This window comes from Bacillus rossius, chromosome 1, assembly GCF_032445375.1.
Source record: "Bacillus rossius redtenbacheri isolate Brsri chromosome 1, Brsri_v3, whole genome shotgun sequence".
NCBI classification, from domain to species: Eukaryota; Metazoa; Arthropoda; class Insecta; order Phasmatodea; family Bacillidae; genus Bacillus; species Bacillus rossius.
The window spans coordinates 330,589,642-330,613,226 of record NC_086330.1 but is presented as its reverse complement, the minus strand read 5'-3'; the positions used below and the strand labels follow the sequence as shown (position 1 = coordinate 330,613,226).

Genomic DNA, 23,585 nt, shown 5'->3' with positions numbered 1-23,585 from the left:
AGAAATGCTTATGCATCCACATCTCTGTACATTGTTACCTTCGGAACGAGTTTCTCCAAAAGATAACCAGGTCCGATGCCGAAACGATTTTTTTCCCCGTACGATAGCAGAATGCCGAGACAAGTCGAGCCGACCCGATAAAGCGCGCGGCCTTTCATTTGATAACATGGGTTCATATTACTGCCGTCTGGTCCGGGCCGAGCCGATCCGAATGATAAGCGGTGGAAACGTAATAAGGTGATTCACAAGAAAGAAAGAAATAACTATTAAAGTAATATAAAGCTGTGATCAAGAAGCATGCGAAAATGCCTTTCGATTCCATTTCACAAAGCAAAGGAATTTAAAAAAATTGCTATTCGAATAGGTTATCCCAAACTTCCCGCACATCTTCCGTAGTCATGAGTAATGTGACAATTAATGCATGGCTAAAACGCGGATGTGTAGAGTTCGATGAAAAAAATACTGAAATGACTGGTGACGGAACTAGTTCACAGTACTTAAAAAAATTAACATGTCATTGTATTCCCACCATACATGTGTGAGTTAAAGGGCAAAGATAAAGAGGTGCGTTCGGGAACATAATACCGTGGGGGCGAGCACTTGAGACACACATGCTGGACTCTGCTAACTGCATCTATAACAAAGGATGCCTGGCAAACCTATTGCAATGATTTATAAAAACTTAACATACTGAAAGAGGGACTGCATAATAGACATGGCCATGGACCAGTTTTTAATCAATTTACATGAAGATTGTGACTGTAACGAATTTCTTTCCTTAACAAGTAACATTAAAATGGATTCCAATTTTATTTTTTGAATATTCCCCAGGGGGGGGGGGGGGAGCTCTGGGAGAACTCCGGGGGGGCAAAGCCCCCCCGGAGAAGTGCCTGAAAGAAACACTGACTACGAGTAGAGAGCTACATATTTAATTGAAAACATGATTTTTCATTTTAACCTAAGCAAGAAAGCTAAAGACTAATAAAATGATAGAATTAAATTTCATGTATAACTGTATTAATTGCATCTAAATTTTACATGTATATTTAAACACATTGTAAACACTTTTTCATAATTTTATTACAGCTATGTCTGTGATTTCAAATAACCTAAAAATAACATTTGATGTGCTTAAAAAATTTTTTTTTTTCAAAATTTGCCACTGTATTAAAATAAAGATTTATGCAATTTTTAAAACAAAATAGTAAGGTCTTTAATTTTTTATTGTGGAAAATTAATAAATAATACATCAATTAGGTACCTACCCGAGTAAATATGCTAAAGCTTCTTATTTCACTCATTTGTAATAATGTGTGTGTGAAACTTAAGTTTGTATTAACATAAATAATTGGAAATAATACAACATAAGTTTAAGAAAAAATTTTTTTTTTTTCTTTCTGAACTATATTTGTTTCCAATCTTAACTTGATAAAATTGATATGACTCCAAAACATACAAAAAAGAATGCCCACTGCCTTGTAATTGTGTTTCTAATGAACTTAAATAAAGTTGAATAATTTTTAACTGTACAAGTTAGTGAAACATAAGAAATGCATGGTGAAGTGAATAAGCTTAACCATTGTTTAAAAAGGCATGGTAAATTTAAACAACCCTTAGTTAAACATAATTTAATGACAGTGTGGTGTAATTGGTTGTTATTGTACTAGGTTTTGGGTCTGCGACGACCAGGGCCATCGAGAAGTGGGTGGGTGGGGGGTGGGAATTCTTAGAGACCCGGGCACCAGGGTTGAGTTCCAAATTTTTTTTAATGCTTGCCTTGGTGTGTTTACCCTGCCAGTAGGACAAAAATTACAATTCTATTGCAAATAAGCTCTATCAAAAAATTATAATTATAAAAAAATTTCCCATCACTTTTATAGTTATGGCCTCGGTAAAGTTTAACAAATTTATCTGCCCCCAGGTCACTTAGTTTTTCTCGATGGCCCTGGCAAGGTCTGAATGCTTGTATTCTGGAAGCGGTTCTTCCGCATTGCTCTGGTGGCATCTTCCAGATGGACATAGCAACCACTCTGCTGGAGTACGGAGCGAAGGCGAACGCAGAGTCGAAGGCTGGCTTCACGCCGCTGCACCTGTGTGCTCAGGAAGGCCACACCGACATGGCGTCACTGCTGATAGAGCACGAAGCTGACCCCAACCACAAGGCCAAGGTTTGGCTCCTTCATTACGTCTTTATTATGTTCACCAAGAATTTGTACGAGAATTTGTATGTTTTTATTTTCAGGGAGAAATTGTATATTATAATGTTCATGAAGAATTCACATAGAATAGTTTTCTGTGCCAACTAGTGTTATATCTACTTTCATTCCATTGGTAATGAAATAAATAGTTGGCACTGCAGTGGATTGAAAAGTTTTAAGGAGAAAAACACAGTTTTTATCATGGGCACTGTTTTATTTATACACGTTTAGGTAGCTCATTTTAGAGTCATCGAACCTATTGATAACAGGTGCGATATAATCTCATTTCAAAGTACCTGAAAAAACTCAAATTTGGGTACTTAAAATTGAAAGTGCTTCATACCAAACTGATAATTAATTAATATATAACATCTTGTAGGGATCTTGAAATATATATCTTAAAGTGAGGTACTTTATAATGAAGTTTCACTACTAACTGTGGAATATCATGTTAAACTAAAATAGTTAATACATTTATGGAGGAAATACTTTTGCATATGAAATACTTACTTTTGCATTTTCATTTCTATATACAATTATATCATACCTACTATTATACTGTGAACTCCCTTATTTATTATTTTCCAAGGGGCTATAGAACAGGTAGAGTGCAAGAAAATGTAACAAAGACAATATTTAGTGTCAGTTTGATAGTATTTATGTGAATAAAACCTAGGAAAGTTTAAAATCAAGTGACATGAATAATGATTTGTACATCATATTTCAAAACCCTTTGACATAAATTTTTTTTGTTAATAGCCAATGTGGTGCATGCATGTTTAGGTATTTCATTGGAAACATTACGGGAACTTAGTATTATGGTTATTTGAAATGCCATAGAGTTCTAAAAAAAAACTGTCTTTACATGAACAAAAGAGCTGTTGAAAATGCAAGAACCTTTGAGGTTTTTAAAGGGGCAGGAATGCTTTGTGATTGGCTGGACATCATAAGATGAAACTTGCTTGGCAGGCATTGGGTTTTTCTTACCGTTTCAAAGCCGTGATGGTATACAGTGTCTACAGAGATTTGTTTCCATTTCAGAAACATGAAACTATCCTCAAAAGTTTCTGTATTAGGGTGTTCAAATATCATCAGTAGGGGTCTACGAGTATTTGAAAAATATTCAGTATTTGTGAATGATTTGATAACTTTGTATTCAATTCAACATATAAAATTAATTAATTAATTTATAAATTGTGATATGTCTACCCAAACGTTAAGGCCAAAGTGGTAAGACAACGTACATAAAAACAAACACCGGAAAAAAAAATTATGAAACATAAATTACATAAACAAAACAAAAATAGACAAAAAATAATATAAAGTAAAACAATAAATAAATAAAATCAGCGGACAGTAAGACAATGTGAAACATAATTCATTACAGTACAATAAAAATATAATAAAATTTCTTTTACACATTTAACTACTATGAAGATAGTTACTGGACGTACACAAGTAATAAAGAAAAGATAGCTTCAAGTTGTGTTAAAAATTGAAAATTAATTTCTATGGATCAATATCTAAAGTAGATTATTGCTAGCGTGTAATGAACGAACATTGAATTTTTTCTAATATTAAAAAAATTATATATATATATTTTTTAAATCATTTACTAATCTATATAGAGTATAGTTAAATTTACTAATATAAGACAAGAGAGGATGATAGCATTTATTAAAAGTAGGAACTTTGAATAATTTTTTTTATTATTCATTACCATTAGATGTAGCAAGTGAGACTCATTCACAAAAAAATTAAAGTGTAAAGCCCAAAGTATTAATTTAGAAATTTGGATTTGTGTTCTGCAAATAGTACATGCTGTGACAATTCCTAACCTACTTTGACTAGATGTGGTCTAAATTACACATACGAAACAAAACACTGATCTGCAGGTAGTGGGGTGTAAAGTTTTGTGTCCTTACTGATGATGCTTAGTTCAAAATAAAAGAATTAAAGTAAATTTTCTAGATTTATTTTCTCCTCCCATCACAAAGCCTAAGTGGTCACTTCCCAACCTGACACTTTTACCTAGAAATTTCACAAAAGTCATTAACGAGAGTTCGTCGTTCCCAGAAAATTTTACCATCTCATGATGCCTGAAAGTTTAAATGATTTTATTGTTTGCGAAAGTAAGCTCTGTGGTGACTTGCTACTCTTGGTACAGCCAAAGAAAACAAGTATTCTTGCTGCAGATGTTACCGTTGCATCTGTGGCGATCACAGATGACTGTGGTCAATTGAAACTTCCAAATAAAGTGTCGGAAAAGTTGTAGATTGGCTTTGCCTGGGCCACAGAAGTTAAATTGTCTCTTCTCTAGGTACGTGATTGTATTTTGTGAGCAGTCATTTGACACATTCTCAAGGCACCATGAGAAAATAAATGACTGGCTAGACGATGCAACTGCCTACAGCCACGCAAGGAAGAGGCAGCCACATGATACCTCACATACCAATCTCAACACAGCTCTTACATACAATCACACAATACGACACAAATTACATTGTTCTCACATCTAGGCATTTCTGTAAAAATACAAACATACAAATCACAAAGTTCTTTCTGATTAGCTGGCATCAATAACCTGATAAGTTTACAGCCTCCGTTGGGAGCTAACACCTACGGTTTTACCCATCATAAGAATACGTACAGAAAGCACCAGAACATCTCAGCTACTAAAATACTCACTGTTCTAGAAATGTCACAAACACACTATAAAATGAAAAACTATCATATTAACACACTATTTGTTTAAAATAAGAAACAGAAAACCACTTATAAGTACAATTTATATTGGTCATTATATAGAAAACAAATACAAATGGCCCTGAATGGCTTTATAGAAATATAATTGTTTCATTACATTTAAAAACAATATAAAACATATACAAATTAAATCAACACTCTTAACAATGGCTTCATGACCTTGAACTATTTTATTAACTGATATACTGCATTACTTGAAACATTAAGTTATAAGAATGCTCTGTAAAATTGGGTCGACAGTGGCCAGCAATGCCACAATACATACTTTTTGTATTAGATAGTGATTTTGTTTAAAAAATATTAAGAATATTCTATTGCTATGTGTATAATCAGTTGGATCAACAAAAAAAAGTTTTCAAAATGCATTTTTAGTATTTTCTTGCATTTTCCCCTCACTTTTATGGTTCCATATGTTTCTCTATTTTTAATTTTAGTGTATTTAGCATAATTTACATATTTTGCACTAATTTTTTTGGACTCCTGGGAAAGTTGAAGAGAAAAAGGTTTCACTGAATGTTTATATTTTATTTTTTATTCAAAAGATATTAAACTTTCATGAATTATATGAAATTTGATTCAAAATTGTTTTTGGATAAAAAAAACATGATTCGCAGGATCCTGGTCATCAGCATATTTTATTAATGATTACATTTGTAGTTTCACCCTAGATAGAACTGTTTTTACCCTTATATTCCCTTACGGAGCCAAGCTTGTGTTGATACCCAAATACCCACTCCAACTTTGGATGCCCCATCGTTAGAGATGTGGACATTTGCAGATTCATTTTGCCGCATGTAAAAGGTACCTAGGTACTTAAAAACTCTATATGTACTTAAATTGACAAGGACCCCCCCCCCCAATAAGACTGCAAGTCAATATTTACAGTTTATCAGTATTTAAGTGACCAAAGTGCAGTCTAATAAAAGAAAACAAAATCAGCCAATTAATGTGGGCATTATAAATTAATTGGAATTTTAGTTTGATGCAAAACGACTCCGCATAATTCCTGAGCCTCTACTTTATGTTTAATTATTTTTCTTTTTAACCACAAAACTGGAAAACTAATTTATTTTGGTTATGGATGGGTGCCTCTGTAGGTACATACATTTTGTGTGCTTTTGCAGAACGGGCTAACACCCCTCCACTTGTGTGCGCAAGAGGACAAAGTGAATGTGGCAAATATCCTCGTCAAAAACGGGGCTCAAGTGGATGCTAAAACTAAGGTAAGTAACGTGCAGATTTATCGTGTTTCCATTAATGACTATTATTTTAACTCTAACAACTGATATAGACTAACATAAAAACAAGTTTATATTATTAAAAATTTGATTTGGATGATTTCTGATATTCTGATTTTAATCTTGTAAACAGTGTATTTTGATGTGTAAACATTTTAGCTCTCTGTATACGGCATTTGGTAGGAGTGATTTCGTGAATGGAAGGGAAGTGTTTGAAAATGGAAATGTGTAAACACATTGCTGCCACCCGTGGAAGTCTCAGAAATCTCAAAAATATGGCGGACCTGCATGATTCACTGGTATATAATTCTTTCGTGAACATCCCAGAATTTATGCCGTGCATAAATAATATAATAGTGCAACTATCCTTTAATACTTTATATTATAATTTATAATTTATAGTCATAAAAAGAAATACTGACAGTTAAAAAAATATGTTAGAATCCTGTTATTACAATCCTTAGTTATCATTGAAATGTAGAGATAGCGCAGCTTTGATCATACTTTAGAGACAACAAATTGTTAACCTACATATATTCGATGCAAAGAAATTTTTTGTTGAAATTTTTACTGTTAAATCATAAACGTTGAATCAGCTCAATAATGTTAAGGTTTGATTGTAGGAAGTGTTTGCCGTCTGATTTCTGTCGTTTAAGCAAAAACATATATACATATGTATATTTAGTGATATAATAGAAGTTTTAAAATCTTTCAGATTAATTTTGTTTTAATGTATCTATTTGACTGCAAGTTTTAGTTTGAAAAATTGTTAAAAGATAGCATCGTGTTTATAGTTGCAATTATATCTTGTTATGACTATTCAAGCTTACAAAATAAATTCCAGGATAGTTTTACTACCATAAAGTTTCCTTTGGAACACCAATGCACATAGTACATCCTCCGATGTTCGCGAAAGTTAATATATATAGGTGCATGTTGCCACACATAGGTCCGCCATCTTGACAACTTTGGCTTGTGGCTATAGCAGTTTCTGCATGCATGTGCATTGAACTTTCTATCTGTTAAAATTTCCATTGTGTAATGAGCACTTATTTCATTGCATTTCTGATGCCTACTTAAATTTTTCATATATTTATCACAGTCAGCATTATTTTAAAGAATTGTACATTAAATTTCATGTCAGAGTTGCATATTATAAGTTTATTTGCAACATGAGAACATATGGATTTGCTCATTATGGAGGTTAGGGTTAGATGTTACACATCACTGGCAAGTACTGAAAGACTCACCCACTTTTTTTTTTTTTTTTTAATATAATGCAAGAATGTTGTGTAGTGAAAAGCTAACATACTGTATAATTTGTTAGGAAACAGTTAAACCAAATGTTGGTGGCACGTATCAAGTAAGTACAGATTGTGAGGATCAAGTACAGATGTAGACGAACAATGCTGGTACCTGCATATTCTCTACTGCTAGCCGGGAAACGGGCACAGTTTAACTTTGTGCTGCTCAAATTGTAGCACAGTCTATTAAGTTATCTTGGATTTGACTTTGTTCTGGATTATGAAATGAACTCTATGATAGAGAGAAAATGTCAATGCAGATAGGTGAGCAAAATTTACAAATTTGTTATAACATTTAATGATATTTTTATTACAATTGTAGGAAAAATTTCAGAGTTTTATTTATAAGTATAAAATTTATCATCTTCAAATTCACTCAATGTATTAAATATTTAAAACTACTGGTCGTAAGAATGCCATGTTCACTATTTTGAAAGAAACATGATGACTGCTGTTTATGCAAATAATCCTAGTGTGGTTTATAAACCAGGGTACTTGCTCGTAAGTTTTATTTTCAGTTTTATCTTATATGCTCTACTTAGTTACTTAATTCAAAGTGCACATAATGTATGTAATCTTGTGACACAACATTAAGTTATTCAGAATTACTGAGATTCGAAATTAGGTATAACTTTTTTGCAGATGCTTATATGAGGGTAGTGGTGTGCTTTTAAGGAATTCCTGGTGTAGAGATGTTTCATTCATTCAGTGGTAAATATGTACATAATTTTTTTATGCGAGTACATACCTAGTTTGAAAGAGGCTCTGCGACAACACACTGAATAGAAGCATGATTTTGGCACTTCTGCAATGTTTTCGAGGGTCTGCTGCTTGTTAAGTCGTGGTTTATGCTTTATGTCACATTTATTTACTCTTTGATGTGGATAAGTTTCCTTTTCCTCCCACCTGCCTCCCATTTTATCTACATAACAGTACTTTTTAGAACCATGTTTACTTAAAAACCAAAGTGATCTTAAAATTAAGATGACCAAAGTAGATATTAGACCAAATATATTAAAAACATTAATGTACTACCAATTCATTTGCAGATATGAAATTTAGAAAATAATTTTAATCAGAAATTTTTGAATTTTTTATCCTCACATTGAATTAACTTTATTACCATTACCTGTAGGCCTACTTGTTATTTGAATAACTCTATTTACTGTGCTATCATGCTGAGATAAACCCAAGTGATTGAATAAATGTTTGTGCTAACCCAGTTCACTTTTAAATGCAGGTTGTTTACTCAAGGTTCTGTCTCACACCATTTTGATATTTATCATTTTATTGTCATTACTATTATTAAAGGGCTCTTTCTGAATTATAACTCCATACATCCCTGGAGTGATTTTGGGAAAGCATGGAAAACATCAATCAGGATGGCCGGATCCGAGTTTGAACCAGTTCGATTGTGGTATGTAGCCCCCTTCCCTCAGTTCTTCAAGTATGGAGACTACCTCATTGGTGTGCGAATAGTTTGCCACACTAAGCAGTCTTAGACAAAATGCTTTGTGGTCGTCCCAATACACATGGTCAAATTCGTGGATACTCTCTTGTTTATTTAAATATTCTCAAAGCACTGCAGATTCACTGAACAGATTAGCGAGAATGTACATTTTTCATGATCTTTGTCTTTATGTGTGATACATCCTGGAACATTATTGCAAAAATGTGCACGAGTAAGCTTTAGCAGTTTTTTGTACTCTTGCAAATCCTCATGTCCTCGTGTCCTCTAGTCCTTGGGTTCTCATGTGCCCTGTCCTTGTGTTCTCTGGTCCTCTGGTCCTCAGGTCTTCTGGTCCTCTGGTCCTTGGGTCATCATGTCCTCTGGTCCTTGGATCCTCTGGTTCTCAGGTCCTTGTGTCCTGTTGTCATCGAGATCTCTGGTCCTCGTGTTCTCTGATCCTTGTGTCCTCGTGTTGGTGTCCTGTGGTCCCCGGGTGCTCTGGAACTGTGGGTCCAGGGTGCCACCACTGACCTGGGCCTGGTTGTGTGGTGCGGCAGGCCGGGTACACCCCGCTGCACGTGGCGTCGCACTTCGGCCAGCTGAACATGGTGCGCTTCCTGCTGCAACACGGGGCCAGCGTGGACTCCAGCACCAACGTGGGCTACACGCCCTTGCACCAGGCCGCGCAGCAGGGGCACGCCCTCGTCATCACGCTGCTGCTGGAGAGCAAGGCCAAGCCCGACGCCCTCACCAACGTGAGTTCCCTCCCGCCGGCGCTACGCCGGTGCTGCGGCGAGGTCCTTCCAAGGAAACACACACTGCTGCCGCTATCCGAGTGGTGTCTGTTTGCGAAAAGCATTTAGGAATATGCTAACGGCAGATAAGGAGTTGTCTTTCTGTATTTTTTTTGACGTGACAACGTCTAATAAATCGATGAACGCCGGCTGCACGCACGAAAAAGTGTCCCACTACGGATGTCCCACTACGGATGTGTTCTGTTTGCTCATTGTACACATGCGTGGCATCTCTCTTCATGCTCATTGTACGCATGCGTGGCATCTCTCTTCCACTCGATTGGAACAACCATCGATTTGACTTTTCAATCATATTTTCGTCGTTTTAATTATTAATATTATGTAATTTAATGATCGTCCACCGATTTTCAGCAAAATCGGTATGGTTATTTAAAAGTAATGTTGAAAATTAAAATACGTTTTGAACCAACAATGGTGGTTTACAGTTACACATAATAATTCAAATTACACCCGGGATCTTTTGCACAATGATTTAAAAAATATTGTAACACATTATAAATAAGTTTGGTGAATTTGGGATGCATATTTTTTATAAAATCGTGTTAATATTATACCCCTACCGTGAACAAAGTTTTTATTATATATATATATATATATATATATATATATATATATATATATATATAACATTTGATACTATATTACTTAAGTATAGCCTTGTGGGCGTGTGGTTAGCGTACCTAACTATTAGATTGAAGGTTGTCGGTTTCAAACCCGACATTTGCAAAAATTTTTTTAGTACTTGTAAATTAAATATGGCGCACGCAACATTTCAAAAGTAATAAATATATTTGAATTAATGAATGCAAATAGAAGTAAATTTATTAATTCAATTGCACATTTCATTTCACTCCTTTGTATCCATACAAAATAGTGATAATTCAATAAAAGTGATTCAATTTTATTCATAAAAGTATGCAGAGGTAGATTTTATCATGCAAAAGATTGAAAAATTAAAAAAAAAAAATTCTTCCTCAAAGAATGTAATATTTTTAATGCCTAAATGGTTTGGTTGCAAAAACCTATTACGGCTCAGTCTCAGGCCGAATATGATATTTCCTTTTCTTCTGGATCAATCATTTCATCAATGTTTTGTTATGACGTCACGTTAAACTATCGTCCGTAAACCGACTTTGCAGACAACCAATTTTTTTTTTAAACTAATTTTTTTGAAGAGTGAAAATGGCTAAAATGTGTGTTTTCAGTTATTATATATAATATTATTATTTTAAGTCCAAAAAATATATATATCTTTTACATTTTACTTTATTTTGCATCTGTGAAATTTAAAAAAAAAAGTTTCACTGTATTTTTTAATTTGTTTCGTAAAATATTCAATATCCATGAATAATTTTATATTTTATTCAAGATTAGTTCAAATAAAAAAACCAGGATTCGCAGAAGACTATAATGAGGTCATCACGGACCAACCACTATGCAAGCCTTTTGTAAAGGAAATCGTCCACTCCCCTTCACGTTGTCCTGAAACAGTTTCGGGAAACCACGGACAACTAAAATCAGGTAGGATGGATGCGGATTTGAACCTGGATCCTCCCGAGTTGGGGCTAGATGTTTAATTATTGCATCACCTCACCCAATTTTCTTGAGTTGTGTTATTTATAAGACTTGAATCTCACTTATCCTGATCTCGCTCATCTGGACATGGGTTAATCCAAACTTGATTAAAAAAAAAAAAGCAGGAATTACTAATTTTTGAATTTTTTTTAATCACAAAGATTTTTTATTTTTTCTTATCTTACAACAGTTCATAGGTTAAAAACTTAGGTCTACGTATGCATTAGTTTATGAAAACATTTGATTGTTATAGTTTACTGATCTAAAACTTAAGACAAATTCTCTTAAATCCAGACTTTTGGCGGTCCGGACAGGGTCTGGTCCAATCTAGTCGGAATTAGCAGGACTCTGCTGCATTTAGCGTTCGCCCTTTGTGTTGGATGCATCCGCGGGATGGGGAAACGACACGCTGTTGGGTGTGGTTCTGTGCAGCAAGGGCAGACGGCTCTGTCCATCGCCCAGAAGCTGGGCTACATCAGCGTGGTGGAGACCTTGAAGGTGGTCACCGAGACCACCATCACCACCACCACCACCACCAACGTGGAGGAGAAGTACCGCGTGGTGGCGCCAGAGTCCATGCAGGAGACGTTCATGTCTGACTCGGAGGACGAGGGAGGTGAGTCCACGGTCCGCCCCACAACGCTCCTAGCCCGTCCGAGAATGTGGTCCGATTCCATTGGTCAGTGTACATGGTTCGTACCCCTGCTTAATATCCTGAAAAGTTCTTAATTTTTCTTAAAAGTCCTTAAATTTCACTAAGAATCCTTAAAAAAACTCCTTAATAAAAACTGATAGCTTGCAAGTAATGCATAAATGCAGGTATTTTAATGTTCCTTTTGTTTCCGACTTAGCACCAAACAACGCTCTGCGCATGCCCAGTACAATTGGCAACTTTCGGGCGACATGATTATTTTTAATGTATAAAAACATTTTGAATTAGTTTTACATAGTTTGTATTTCACCTTCAAACTGAAAAGGTGTGTTTTATTGTCTTACTTTGAATTTAATTAGTGACAAAGTAAATGGCAGGGGTATTAAATTCAGTTAGATACTGTTTGTGTTAGATGTGTTCCAGAGATAATTCTGGACAGTAGGGGCTTATCTATAAGAATTGAACTAACCAACTAAATTATTTTTTGTGTATTAACTATTTAACATTATTATTTTCTTGAGGTACTTTTATGATATTACAAATGGTTTTCTAACTCTTGATAGTGATGTATGAAGTAAAAAGCGTCCTTAAAAATTCCATAAAATTTTTATGGATATGAACCATAATGTAGCTGTATTGGTAATTAATCTGTACCTTCATATTATGGGGTGCCAATATACTTAACACCTGGGATGTGCCTTCAATCAATATTAAATCATCTATTTTTAATTATTTAAATTTTATTTGAGCTTAATGCCTCGTTGACAGCAAGGTCATTAGAGATGACACTCAATGCCACAGACAGGAGTATCGAGGAAAGAATCAGAATGACCTGGAGTGATTCTAGAAACACACAGAGACCCAAGTTCAGGATGATAATTTTTCAGTGACAGACAAGACAAAGTAGAGCTTGATAAAATATTTAGAAGTTACAATATTGAATTTCAATAAAACTCAAAACATGTAAACTTACATGAGGAGTTCAAAGAAAACGTAGCTTGCTGGGTGAGACAGAGGATAAAGCGTGGTGGAACTTGAGATATACATAGTTAACAAAAAGGTTAGGTTTTTGGAGAATTGCATTTTTGTGGTTCAAATTTCTTTGTTTCCTCTTTTTCTTTTAACACTTATCATTTATTTGAACTTTTTGAATTATCTATAAAAATACTTTAAATGTTTGGCTCAGCTCTATGTTTTTAATTTTTTTCATGTAGGAATAAAGAGCTTTATAGTTAGGTTTTGTTAAATATTTTTGTGACACCTAGAATATCAGGAAAGATACAACAGTTGATCCTTCGCAAGTATTATCGAAAAAAATTTGTGATTTAGAAAAGTTCATGTCTCGAATACATAATCTGATTAAATAATTGGTTGTATCTCTTAAAATAATGCATTATATTGCTCCATTCAGAAATGGTTTTTTTGTTATAGGTACACTCCTAGCGGATATTGAGGTCTTAAATGGTAACATGACTTTGTAATTCTACCAAAACATCTGCATATCATTCTCAGTTGTAGTAATGTACGATGAATAATCAATATGTAGTTGCACAGATTATGGCTAAGAGACATGAGAAATTATTGTTTAATTCGTATGTAAATAATTATTACAACCAGTCCTCTGTGATGCATCAAATGCATTGAATCACAAATCTATGTGTTTCTATCATTTGAATAATAATAATAATAATAATAATAATAATAATAATAATAATAATAATAATAATAATAAAAATAATAAATGTGTTAGGTAAAGTCTGAATCCAAGTAGAAATTTCAATTAATTTTTTTTTTTGATAGAAGGTTGGGAACATTTAAGCTATTTTAGTAGTCAGTTCTATGCAGTCACAACAAAGCTGTGAAATTCCATTGGACTTGTTTTTGAGTATGTGTATTACGACATAACAGATTAACATCTTAAAATTAGATAACATCTGATTACAAGCATGAGTAGAGTATTCAAAAAATTGTACAATTGCTGATAACTGATAAGAAGCGAGACAAGGGTAACTTCATTGACGCCATCACACAAGTAACAGCACCAATACTGCAATAAGCTTTTAGTCTTAACAATGTTAGGTTGGTAACTATTGCCTGCACACACAGCTATCAGAACATTCACTGTACATACAAAAAGAAAATCATGTGACTTAACTTTCTTTGCTTTACGATGATAATTTTTAATTCAAGGTAAGAGGGAATATTTTTGGCAACTTATTCGTTTTAATCTTGAATATTTATTAGTTAGAACTTGTATTTATTAATTTCACGGGAAATTGATTGTGTTTATCATCATTTGACAGTTAGTTGGGAGGTGTAACATCATCATTGCTAACCATGAGACTTTTGATTTTGTAAAGCTGATTTTTCACTGAAGTTATTTTCTTTGTCTTATCTACTCAACTGTTGCTAAAAATGAAATTTAGTAAGTTTGTAGGTTTTTTCAGAAAATAGATGATAAATAAAGTATTTAATATGATTGATGTTTCAAAATATAAATTCTTTGATTCTGATTATTAGTTGAAAATTGGGGGTTGTAGTATTTAATTGTATTTATTTATTTTTGCTTTACAAGCATCCAATAGAAGAGTGAATATGCTAGGTTTGGTTGGAATAAAAAATAATTACACATATTGAAAATGTGTGGTGGTGAGCCTTTTTTTTAAAAAAAAAAAAAAAAAAAAAAAAACTTTTTTGGCACAGTCTACAGGTGTAGGTAGATTTCAGAGTACTTATTTTTTCTGGAATTATTTTGGAAACTTCTATAAATTCCTGGAAAATTTTAAGAACTTATTGTAGCCTACATAACATCCTATATGTTCGCTAATATTAAAAAAAAAATCAATTTAACATTTTCTCATATTCCATACTGCGAAAATATTTTGAACTTTTTAACTTAATGAATCCAACATTCAATGTCTTAACGAATTTCATATTTTCCTTACTAAGGTAGTTATGTAATTATTTTTATCTTCAAAAACCTTTTCATCCCTTGCATTAATATGTGGTCGTATGAAGTTTTTTTTAGACAAAGGTTTAAGATAATATTAAGATTGTTATTAATAAATTCTAATGAATATACTAAGAAAGTTTAATTTTTTTAAAGTTTAAATTCCTTTTTTTACAGCAATAGTTTGTTTCATTAAAAAATATTTCAACCAAATGTTTTAGATAATGTTTGGGAGTTTTACAATAAGTTATAATTAATTTGATAATATATCTATTAAAAAAATAATGACAATTTGCATTTCAAGCCTTGTTATTTCCATCCTTTGCAGTAATGATTTGTGATGTAAAATTTACTTTAGACAAAAGTTTTCAGCAATATTTAATTAGTTAAACAAAAATAAACTTTTTTTTCATTAGGGTACATGATACGGAAGTTTGATTTATTTTCTTACTTCAACCCCAGGTTTTTTTCAATCCCTTGCAGTAATTATATTATATTATCAAAAATTGTTTCAGACAAAAGTTTTAAATAAAAATTATAAGATTAATATAAAATTTGTATAAATTCAATGTTGTTTTTTCAACCCCTTGCAGTTATATGGTTGGTCATATCAAAAATGTATTCAGACAAAAGATTTTGGTATTTCTTCTACAAGTTATAATACGTTCACACAGATGTGATATTTTCCATATTATGGGAGTTACAGCTATTTTTCTGTTTTTTCAAAAAACCTTCCCAATTTCTACGCCTTTGGTCGGATATTGTCAATTAATGAACTTGACCAAGATTTTCCACTACTAGATTTTATGTATCATTTGAGAAGTGATTTGTGAAAAATTGCGACAGTTAACGTGTCCATAAAATTGTGATGTACACACACATATACATATACATATATTTGTGTGTGTATGTATATAACTTTTGAGTTTACGGTGGTTTTGAGGTCTATGGTCCATGAAATGAAAAACTATATAAAAATTTTCCGGAAGTCGCGCCATAGTAATGGCTAAAATAGGTAGTAGTGTATTTATTTGAAATCTACCTAATAAAAACCAAGGCCACACTTTTATCTAGAACTGATAATTATCTAATGTGTCATTTTATGAATAAGCATTATTTGCCTTCTCTGTCATCCTAATTTGAGATAAAGGAAATAATCTCTTTCAAGATAACATACTCAGTATCTATCAATGACGTCAATGAATAGTACATTTCTTTTATTGCACATTTTCAAAGATACAAAATTTAAAATAATCTCTGTGGTACTGTGCAGCAATTTTTGTTTATAAAATTATCTAGGTTTTAAAAAAAAAATTATGATTGAAAGAAGAAAATTGATCTGAATATCAAGTTATATAACTGAAATATTTTTGCTTATTTTTCATAGGAAAAATTAGAAAATTATTTTATTATTATTGCAAATATATGGCCCTTCAGTAAAAATATATAAAAAAAATACTTCTTAAAACTTTTTACAATTAACATAGTAGCTATTAAATTTTATAAATACTTATTACTGTCAGTATTTTATATATTCAAAAAACATTATGCATATTTTTTTAATGTATTGGTAATATGAAACATGTTTGGCCTTTTGGACATATTTTGCCAGCAGTTACTGTTAGAAAATATTGCATGACAAGAAAATATAAACTTATTTATAAAAATATCACATCAGATAAAGATTTTTTTTAACAGGAAATTAAATGTAGTTATTTTGGTAAAATTTCTGAAAGGTTTATGTGTATGAAGTATGTGTATCATACCGTACTGTGTTTATGTGTGAGTTCCTTTGATTTTTACTACCTAAATTCTGTCCAGCAGTCATTCATATTTTTTATACAGTTTATATTTTTTATTCATATTTTGTATGCTTTTTATACATTTAACTGTATTTTCTGTATTAATCCACTATTTTTCGCTGTGTTGGTAAGACCACTTGCGATTCATGGCTACTAGATTCAGGACTGAGTATATTTAGTTTTTCGCAAGTAGTAAACATCAAGACTGCCATTGCAAACAGTTAAATTCTTTATAAATGACAAAAATTTGGAAATAATAATCAATATAGGTCACAGTGATTGACATTCTTGTAGTGATGTTGTTGTATACTACTAAAATGGTTGATGCCTTAAGTTGATCACTTCATTTTAAATGTAGCATTTGTTTTTGTGTTTTTAATGCATTATGGTAGAAACAGGTGTATTTCAAAAGTAAGTTGAAGTTGGTAATTTAGATTTTTTTTTTGTGTTTTTATTACATACTCATTTGGTGCGGCACCTGCATTGTATTTCAAAAGTGCCTGCAATGTAGATTATGTGACATGTAAACTAGTATTGCATAGCATGAAGATGTTGATACAGGTATTAACTTAAATGTATTTTAAAAAAAAATTTAAATTTAAAAAATTGTGGGTTACAGGATGAAACTGGCAGTTGTAAAAAAAGGGTTTTGCTTGAACTGTGCAGTTATGAGCTTTCTTTCGAGCTGTTTTCTAGCACATAATTTACACAATAAAAATGATATTAAAATACAGGCTGTTAAAATAATTTGATTCTAAATGTTCTAATGTAGTGAGAGATTAATTCAATTTATAAAGCAAGCATCCTGCTTAAAATTTCTGCTATTATGGGCAAGTGTGGTTGAAATAGAATTGTAATATTTCTGGTTTTGAATGTTGTAGTGTTTGCAATCTGTGGTAAGGTATCTGTGCTGGTGACAGTGTGATTATACACTGCCACATGCTGGCTTACTGGAGTAAGGGAACATCTTGGTGCCAGACAGTGCGACAAATAACAGTCTTTTCGATGCTTCTACTGACACCATTGTAGTTTTGCCTTGAGCTTGGGGGTAGTTACTATGTGCATGGTGCAAACATTCAGCATCCGCACTCGTAGCATAATCTTTGCACCTAGTTTAAGAAATGCCCAACAACATGTGTCTGCATTATGTATTGTAGCTGGTTATAAATATACTTTGCTACACATCTTACATTAACATTTTGGCCAAAGTTTGTGTAGAGAATGGAATACTTGAACTTATTATGTCATTCAGTTGGATTGAAGGTTATTTTTTTTCTTCAAAGTTCTGTTTATTTATTTTTTTGAGTACAGACAAAACAAACAGTCAATAATCAACGTTCTTCTTTGGTAAAGTGTCACATGCAATTCCTAATTTAAACCAATCTTTTAAATCAATCCAATTCACAAGCTCATGCTAACACTTGAGAAGTATTTTGTGACATGAGTGAAATAATAAATAACCATCACCAGGCATATACATTTAACTATGTATTTATCTAACCTTTCCGGAGAGAAATTCATCATTGTATGATTACATTAAATGCATTAGATGCACTCTTACTATAAATAAGCAATAAGTTTTCCAGTTACTGCCACAAATTCACTGTTAATTTTCAGTTTAAATGGGTGCTTTTTTCTATAAATTAAAAAATATATGTAAGAATTTTTTATTGTCCTTAAGTTTTGTGTTGTTTGATCGTTTACTTTGAATGGTTTTTAGGTACTGTGGTTTACAAGCATTACAAATAACAATGAGTCATAAATACTCTTATATTAGTAGTGGTCGTGAATATGCATAAAGAGTACTAGAAGTATATGATTTTAGATTTGCAATTATGTAATAGCATTAAAATTCACTTCCGTTCACGAAGGTAATTCACTGTTTTACTTGACATTGCGGTCAGTTTCTCAGGGCAGTGAACTAGGAGCTCTGTGCTGCGGGTGCGGGGTTGGTTTGCTGCTATGGGGGTTGTGTAGTGTGCCTGTTCTCTTCCTGACCTCTCCCGCCCGCCCGGGACGCAGGTGGTGACGAAATGTTGGATATGACGATGAATGCGTACGGCAAACCCACACACGCGCAACACGTGTATCTTCCGTACTACCAAGGTCAGATGCAATACACACGTAAGTCAGCTCTGTGTGTCCCCGTTACACCCGCATGCATCGCTTTTCGTCTTTTTTTTTGTTTTTTTTTTGTGTGGCAATTCACCCTCTGCTTGTTTATGTGTGTGTGTGTGACAGAATTTTGGTTAGTGGGTGTACGACTGACCAAAATAACTTGGAAGCAGATAGGTTGTTCACTGATTGAAGGTCATACTTCACTTAAGACTGGGCTACAATCATCAGAAACATTTACGCACAGACAATTGTAGCAATAAGCACTTACAACAACACAATAAATGAGTGCAGCAGCCTGGCTACAATGGACGTAAACTTAACACTAATCCTTTATTTGTTTTGGTTATTGCGAAATGTGCTGCTGTACTTATAACAATAAAATTATTATTTACAGAATAAAATTCTTAATAGCTTAAGAATTTCAAAATTAAATGCAGTAATAATTTTCTTTCCCTTCCAAAAGTGCATCTACACCATGATGTGTATGCGTTACTCAGTGATACGAACACACAATAAAACATTAGGAAAATAATATTCAAAACGTTATATTCAGCTAAACATTTTATTATTTATCAAATAAAATTTTCAAATGACAAGGTAGTACAACATTCAGAGCTTCTGGTTGGTCGAAAAAATAACACAGTTTTAGTAGTAATGCAGTATTAAGCAAGAGTTAAACGCTTGTGTAAATGCTTATCGCAGTGTGCAATTGAAGCTAGTTAAGTTGAATTATATAAATTTCAACTGTTTTGAACAATATTGTGTCATGCACATGAAATGCTTATGACGATTGTGTCTAGACCTTTATTATTTACATAGTTGTCTTTCTGAAAACTGCCCTGCTAATTTTGCTTTATCATAGTTTAATTTCATTTTTTCATTTGTAAAGAAAATTATTGAGTTAATTTTTGATGATATTGTTTTGATTCTTACATCACGCCATGTTTAAGTATGTATGTACTTATTTACGAATTAATAAATGACCACAAGTGAACTTTATAAACTAATTTCAGTTAATTACACTCCAAAGCATGTTTTCAACATTATTATCAAGAATGTGTGTGGAATAAGTGAACCAGAACTTAGATTTCAACCTATGAGTTCAACATTTTTTCCTGATGCCGTATCATATGATCCTTCCAGTTTTGTTTCCCATGCCAGTTCACATCTTGTTCTTAAGACTTTTTTTTTCTGTATTTATTTCTTTTATGCATGGTAGATTAAACATACATACTTGCTTGTTTCAGAATATATGTACTTATGTGTAAAATAAATGCATGAGCATGGATGTTGTGCACAAATAAATAAAATACGTATTTGTTTTTAACACTGGCACTGTGACAGTTCAATTTTATGTTTTTAGTACTTACACTTACCTAATGCAATGATTCATTTTGATATTTTGAATAATCACAGTGTAAGGATGTTCTGCCATCACAAAACGAGATGTTCCACACTTTAGCTTAGAATGTGACACACAACTCTAGTGAGTAAACATGCGTCAGAATGCATTTAATTTCAGGCATCTTGTGGCGGCAGAGTTTCAATGTGAGGTGATAGTAATGACTAAATTATTAAATAGCTTGTGGAGTGTGCTGCATTTAAAAGTTTCAACTTGTGAACCATTTAGAGGTATTTTCGATTACATCAATTTACTTTTATCAGTAAGTAATTGGTAAGTTTATAATTTAACGTCTAATGTAGAGGCTTGAATAGTTCATTTTTAACATCATTTTATAAATTACTTTATAATTATTCATCGCCTTTAACGTGCAACTTTCATGATTGCGATAATATTCAAATTTATTGTAGTTTTGTAAATAACTGCTTAGTGTATCAGTAGAATTAATAAAATAAAAGTTAAAATTTTGAGTTGACTTTGTTGACCAATAAAATGATAGTTTATAATTTACAAAACATATACTTGTTTGTATTGCAGATGAAAAAAAAAGTTAAAAATATTAAATACTATTTTTTCAAATATGCCTACACTCTACACTTTTGAATGAGCTTGAGCTTTAATTTCTGGTACCTACATATTATAAATTAAAATGCATTTTTTTTATAGTTACAGTTACAGGGGACATCACTTGTCTAATTTTTTTTTTTAAACCATTCAATTTTTTAATTTGGTTTTTAAGGCTTTAAGATTTATTTTGCGATATTATTTGTTGCAAATTCATGAATGTACCTTGACTACAATAAAAGAAAGTAAAGAAGCTTTATTTAAAAAAAATATAAGACTTAATAGTACTTCCACTGTTACAATGAACAATATAAACAAACTAGGTTTGGTGATCTTAACGATCAAACTAGTTCACCTTTCTGAGCAAGATTTCCCATTACTAGTATGGGCATTTGTAAAAAAAAGGGGGGGGGGGGGGGGGATTTATAAATTTGTAAAGTCGTATAATTTTTTTGAATTAGTCATATTGCAGCTTGGATTTGTGTTTTAGTTTTTCTTGAATCATGTTTCTTTAGTAGAAAGAACAGTAGAATTTTTGAAGTAAATTGTATCAAAAACAAATAACAAGAATTAAATTTTTAAAATCATATGAGGGGACACACAGAAAAGACTGGATTTTTGTCATAAAACATTTATTTATTACCTTTTTTACAAAATTTCTTCAGTGCCCTTCAAAGTACTCTCTATTAGATGTGATGCACTTGTCAAGTATTTTTTCCCACTGTTTAAAGTACCTCTGGAACTCTTCAACTTTTATATCCTTCAGTGCCCTTTGCGAAGCGGTTTTTACTGCCTCCACATCATCAAAATGCTTCCCTTATAGATTTTTCTTCATTCTCGGGAACAGGAAAAAGTTGCACGGGGCTAGGTTGGGTGAATACAGAGGGTGGCGAATGACAGACCACTCCTGAGAGGCCAAATAGCGATTTACTCGTAAGTCCGTGTGTGCAGGGGTGTTGTCGTGACGAAGGAACCAGTCACCTGTTCACCAAAGTTCCGGGCGTTTCCTTTGCACATCCTCTCGCAAACGTCTTACAACTTTCAAATAAATGTGCTGGTTAACAGTCTAGCCAGAGGGAACAAATTCCCATTGCACGATTCCATGAACTTAAAAAAGACAATGATCATTGTCTTAACATTCAACCTAACTTGTCTTGCTTTTTTTTTGTCTGGGGGAGTTGGGAGTCTTCCACTGGCTTGATGTTTGCTGGGTTTCATACCCGTAACACAAACTCTCGTCACCTGTAATGACTCTGATCAAAAAGTTTGGATCACTTCCAATCTTTTTTTTCAAGTCCTGGCTCAAATTCAATCAATGTTTTTTGATCCTGTTTGAGAAGGCGAACAATTTTAGTGGCAACACGTCTCATTGGAAAATCGTAAGTCAAAATCCACTGGCATGAGCTCCAACTCACTCCTGTCTCTTCTTAAATTTCGTTGATCGTGAAACGACAAACCTCGTTAATTTTTTGGCGGATTTTTTCAAAGTTTTCATCATGTCGAGATTTTAAGGGCGCCAAGAACGAGCATGGTCTTCAACACTCAGCTCACCACGTTTAAAGCACCCAAACCACTTGAACACTTGTGTGCGGCTCATAACATCCTCCTTGAAAGCCTGTTAAAGCATTTGGTTAGCTTTCATTGCTGATTTTCCAAGCAGGAAGCAAAATTTCAAACACACTCTTTGTTCTTTTAAAACTGCCATAATGATTTCACAGGTAGAAAATGAGAACAGTAAGAGAAAAACAATACTTCGATCAAACATTCACCTATGCCATCTGGGCAGCTATTTAGTAAAGGTATCTACTAACTCCATCTAGCGGGAGAACTCTCTACTACTTCTAAGAATGGCAGCATGCTCTCAGTTCGGTATTTTTCGGTCCCCCCTCGTATTTGATAACTTTTGATGGAATTGAACAAGAATGTTAAGTATCCAAAGAAAAATATTTGACATATTAATTTTCTAGAGTAACCAGGGAATGCTCTGTCTCTTTATATATCATTAAAAGTAAAACAAAACATATTAAAAATCAGATTACATTTGTGAAGACTAAATGTGATAAACATGTGCTTGTGCATATATATTGTAGATAGGTTTGCTTTGCATGTAATTTAAGTCTGCCAACATTAGTAAAATATGCTTATAATTGTAATAACATATTTTAACTATAATCCTTTTCAAGAACCTTTATTAACTTGTACTACATCACAAAAATTTTTCTACCTGCAGTTATGTTGAACCGTTTGGCTCAGTGGTTTTACTGCACTTCCTTTATTCTTTAAGAGTGTGGATCAAGCAGAATGCTGAAGTTGTCTCCCAAGTACAGTATGTCACAACGCAAGCTGTGTGTTTGAAGGTGAGGACCCAATGCTGAGCGACCCTCAGCAGTATCGATACATGACTGTGGACGACATGAAGTCTCTGGGTGATGATTCCATGCAGATCGATGTCACTAGGGATGAAAGAATTGAAACCAACAGACTTTCAATGGGTAAGATATAATTTTATTACAAAAACTTCTCATTCCTTTGTTGTAAAGTTAGAAAATAAATTTTTTTTATAATTATTTGCTATTATTTTTTAACATTTTAATTATAACTATGAATAATGTAAAATAAGTTTGTTATTAGCATAAAAAAGCATGTTTATTTTCGAGTGGTGCCTTGTTTTCAAAAGCTTTTTGAACCTTTAAATAATAGTACACCGAATATATCGACAATATAAGTTACTCAACTTTTTGTTGGCCTAGC

The 23,585-nt window shown here is 32.9% G+C and overlaps 1 protein-coding gene across 10 annotated transcripts in view; it reads left to right on the top strand.

Annotated features, from left to right (window-relative positions):
* LOC134528037 (ankyrin-3) overlaps positions 1-23,585 on the top strand; it is a 386,196-nt gene that overhangs the window by 254,265 nt on the left and 108,346 nt on the right. For 7 of the 10 annotated variants that reach the window (XM_063361226.1, XM_063361227.1, XM_063361225.1 and 4 more), the window contains exons 13-18: positions 2,013-2,168; positions 6,089-6,187; positions 9,514-9,711; positions 11,779-11,962; positions 18,773-18,874; positions 23,192-23,326. In XM_063361226.1, coding sequence (XP_063217296.1) covers positions 2,013-2,168; positions 6,089-6,187; positions 9,514-9,711; positions 11,779-11,962; positions 18,773-18,874; positions 23,192-23,326 — 874 coding nt within the window. The remainder of the gene's footprint in view (positions 1-2,012; positions 2,169-6,088; positions 6,188-9,513; positions 9,712-11,778; positions 11,963-18,772; positions 18,875-23,191; positions 23,327-23,585) is intronic. The other 3 variants (XM_063361235.1, XM_063361229.1, XM_063361228.1) reach the window with 1 other exon arrangement.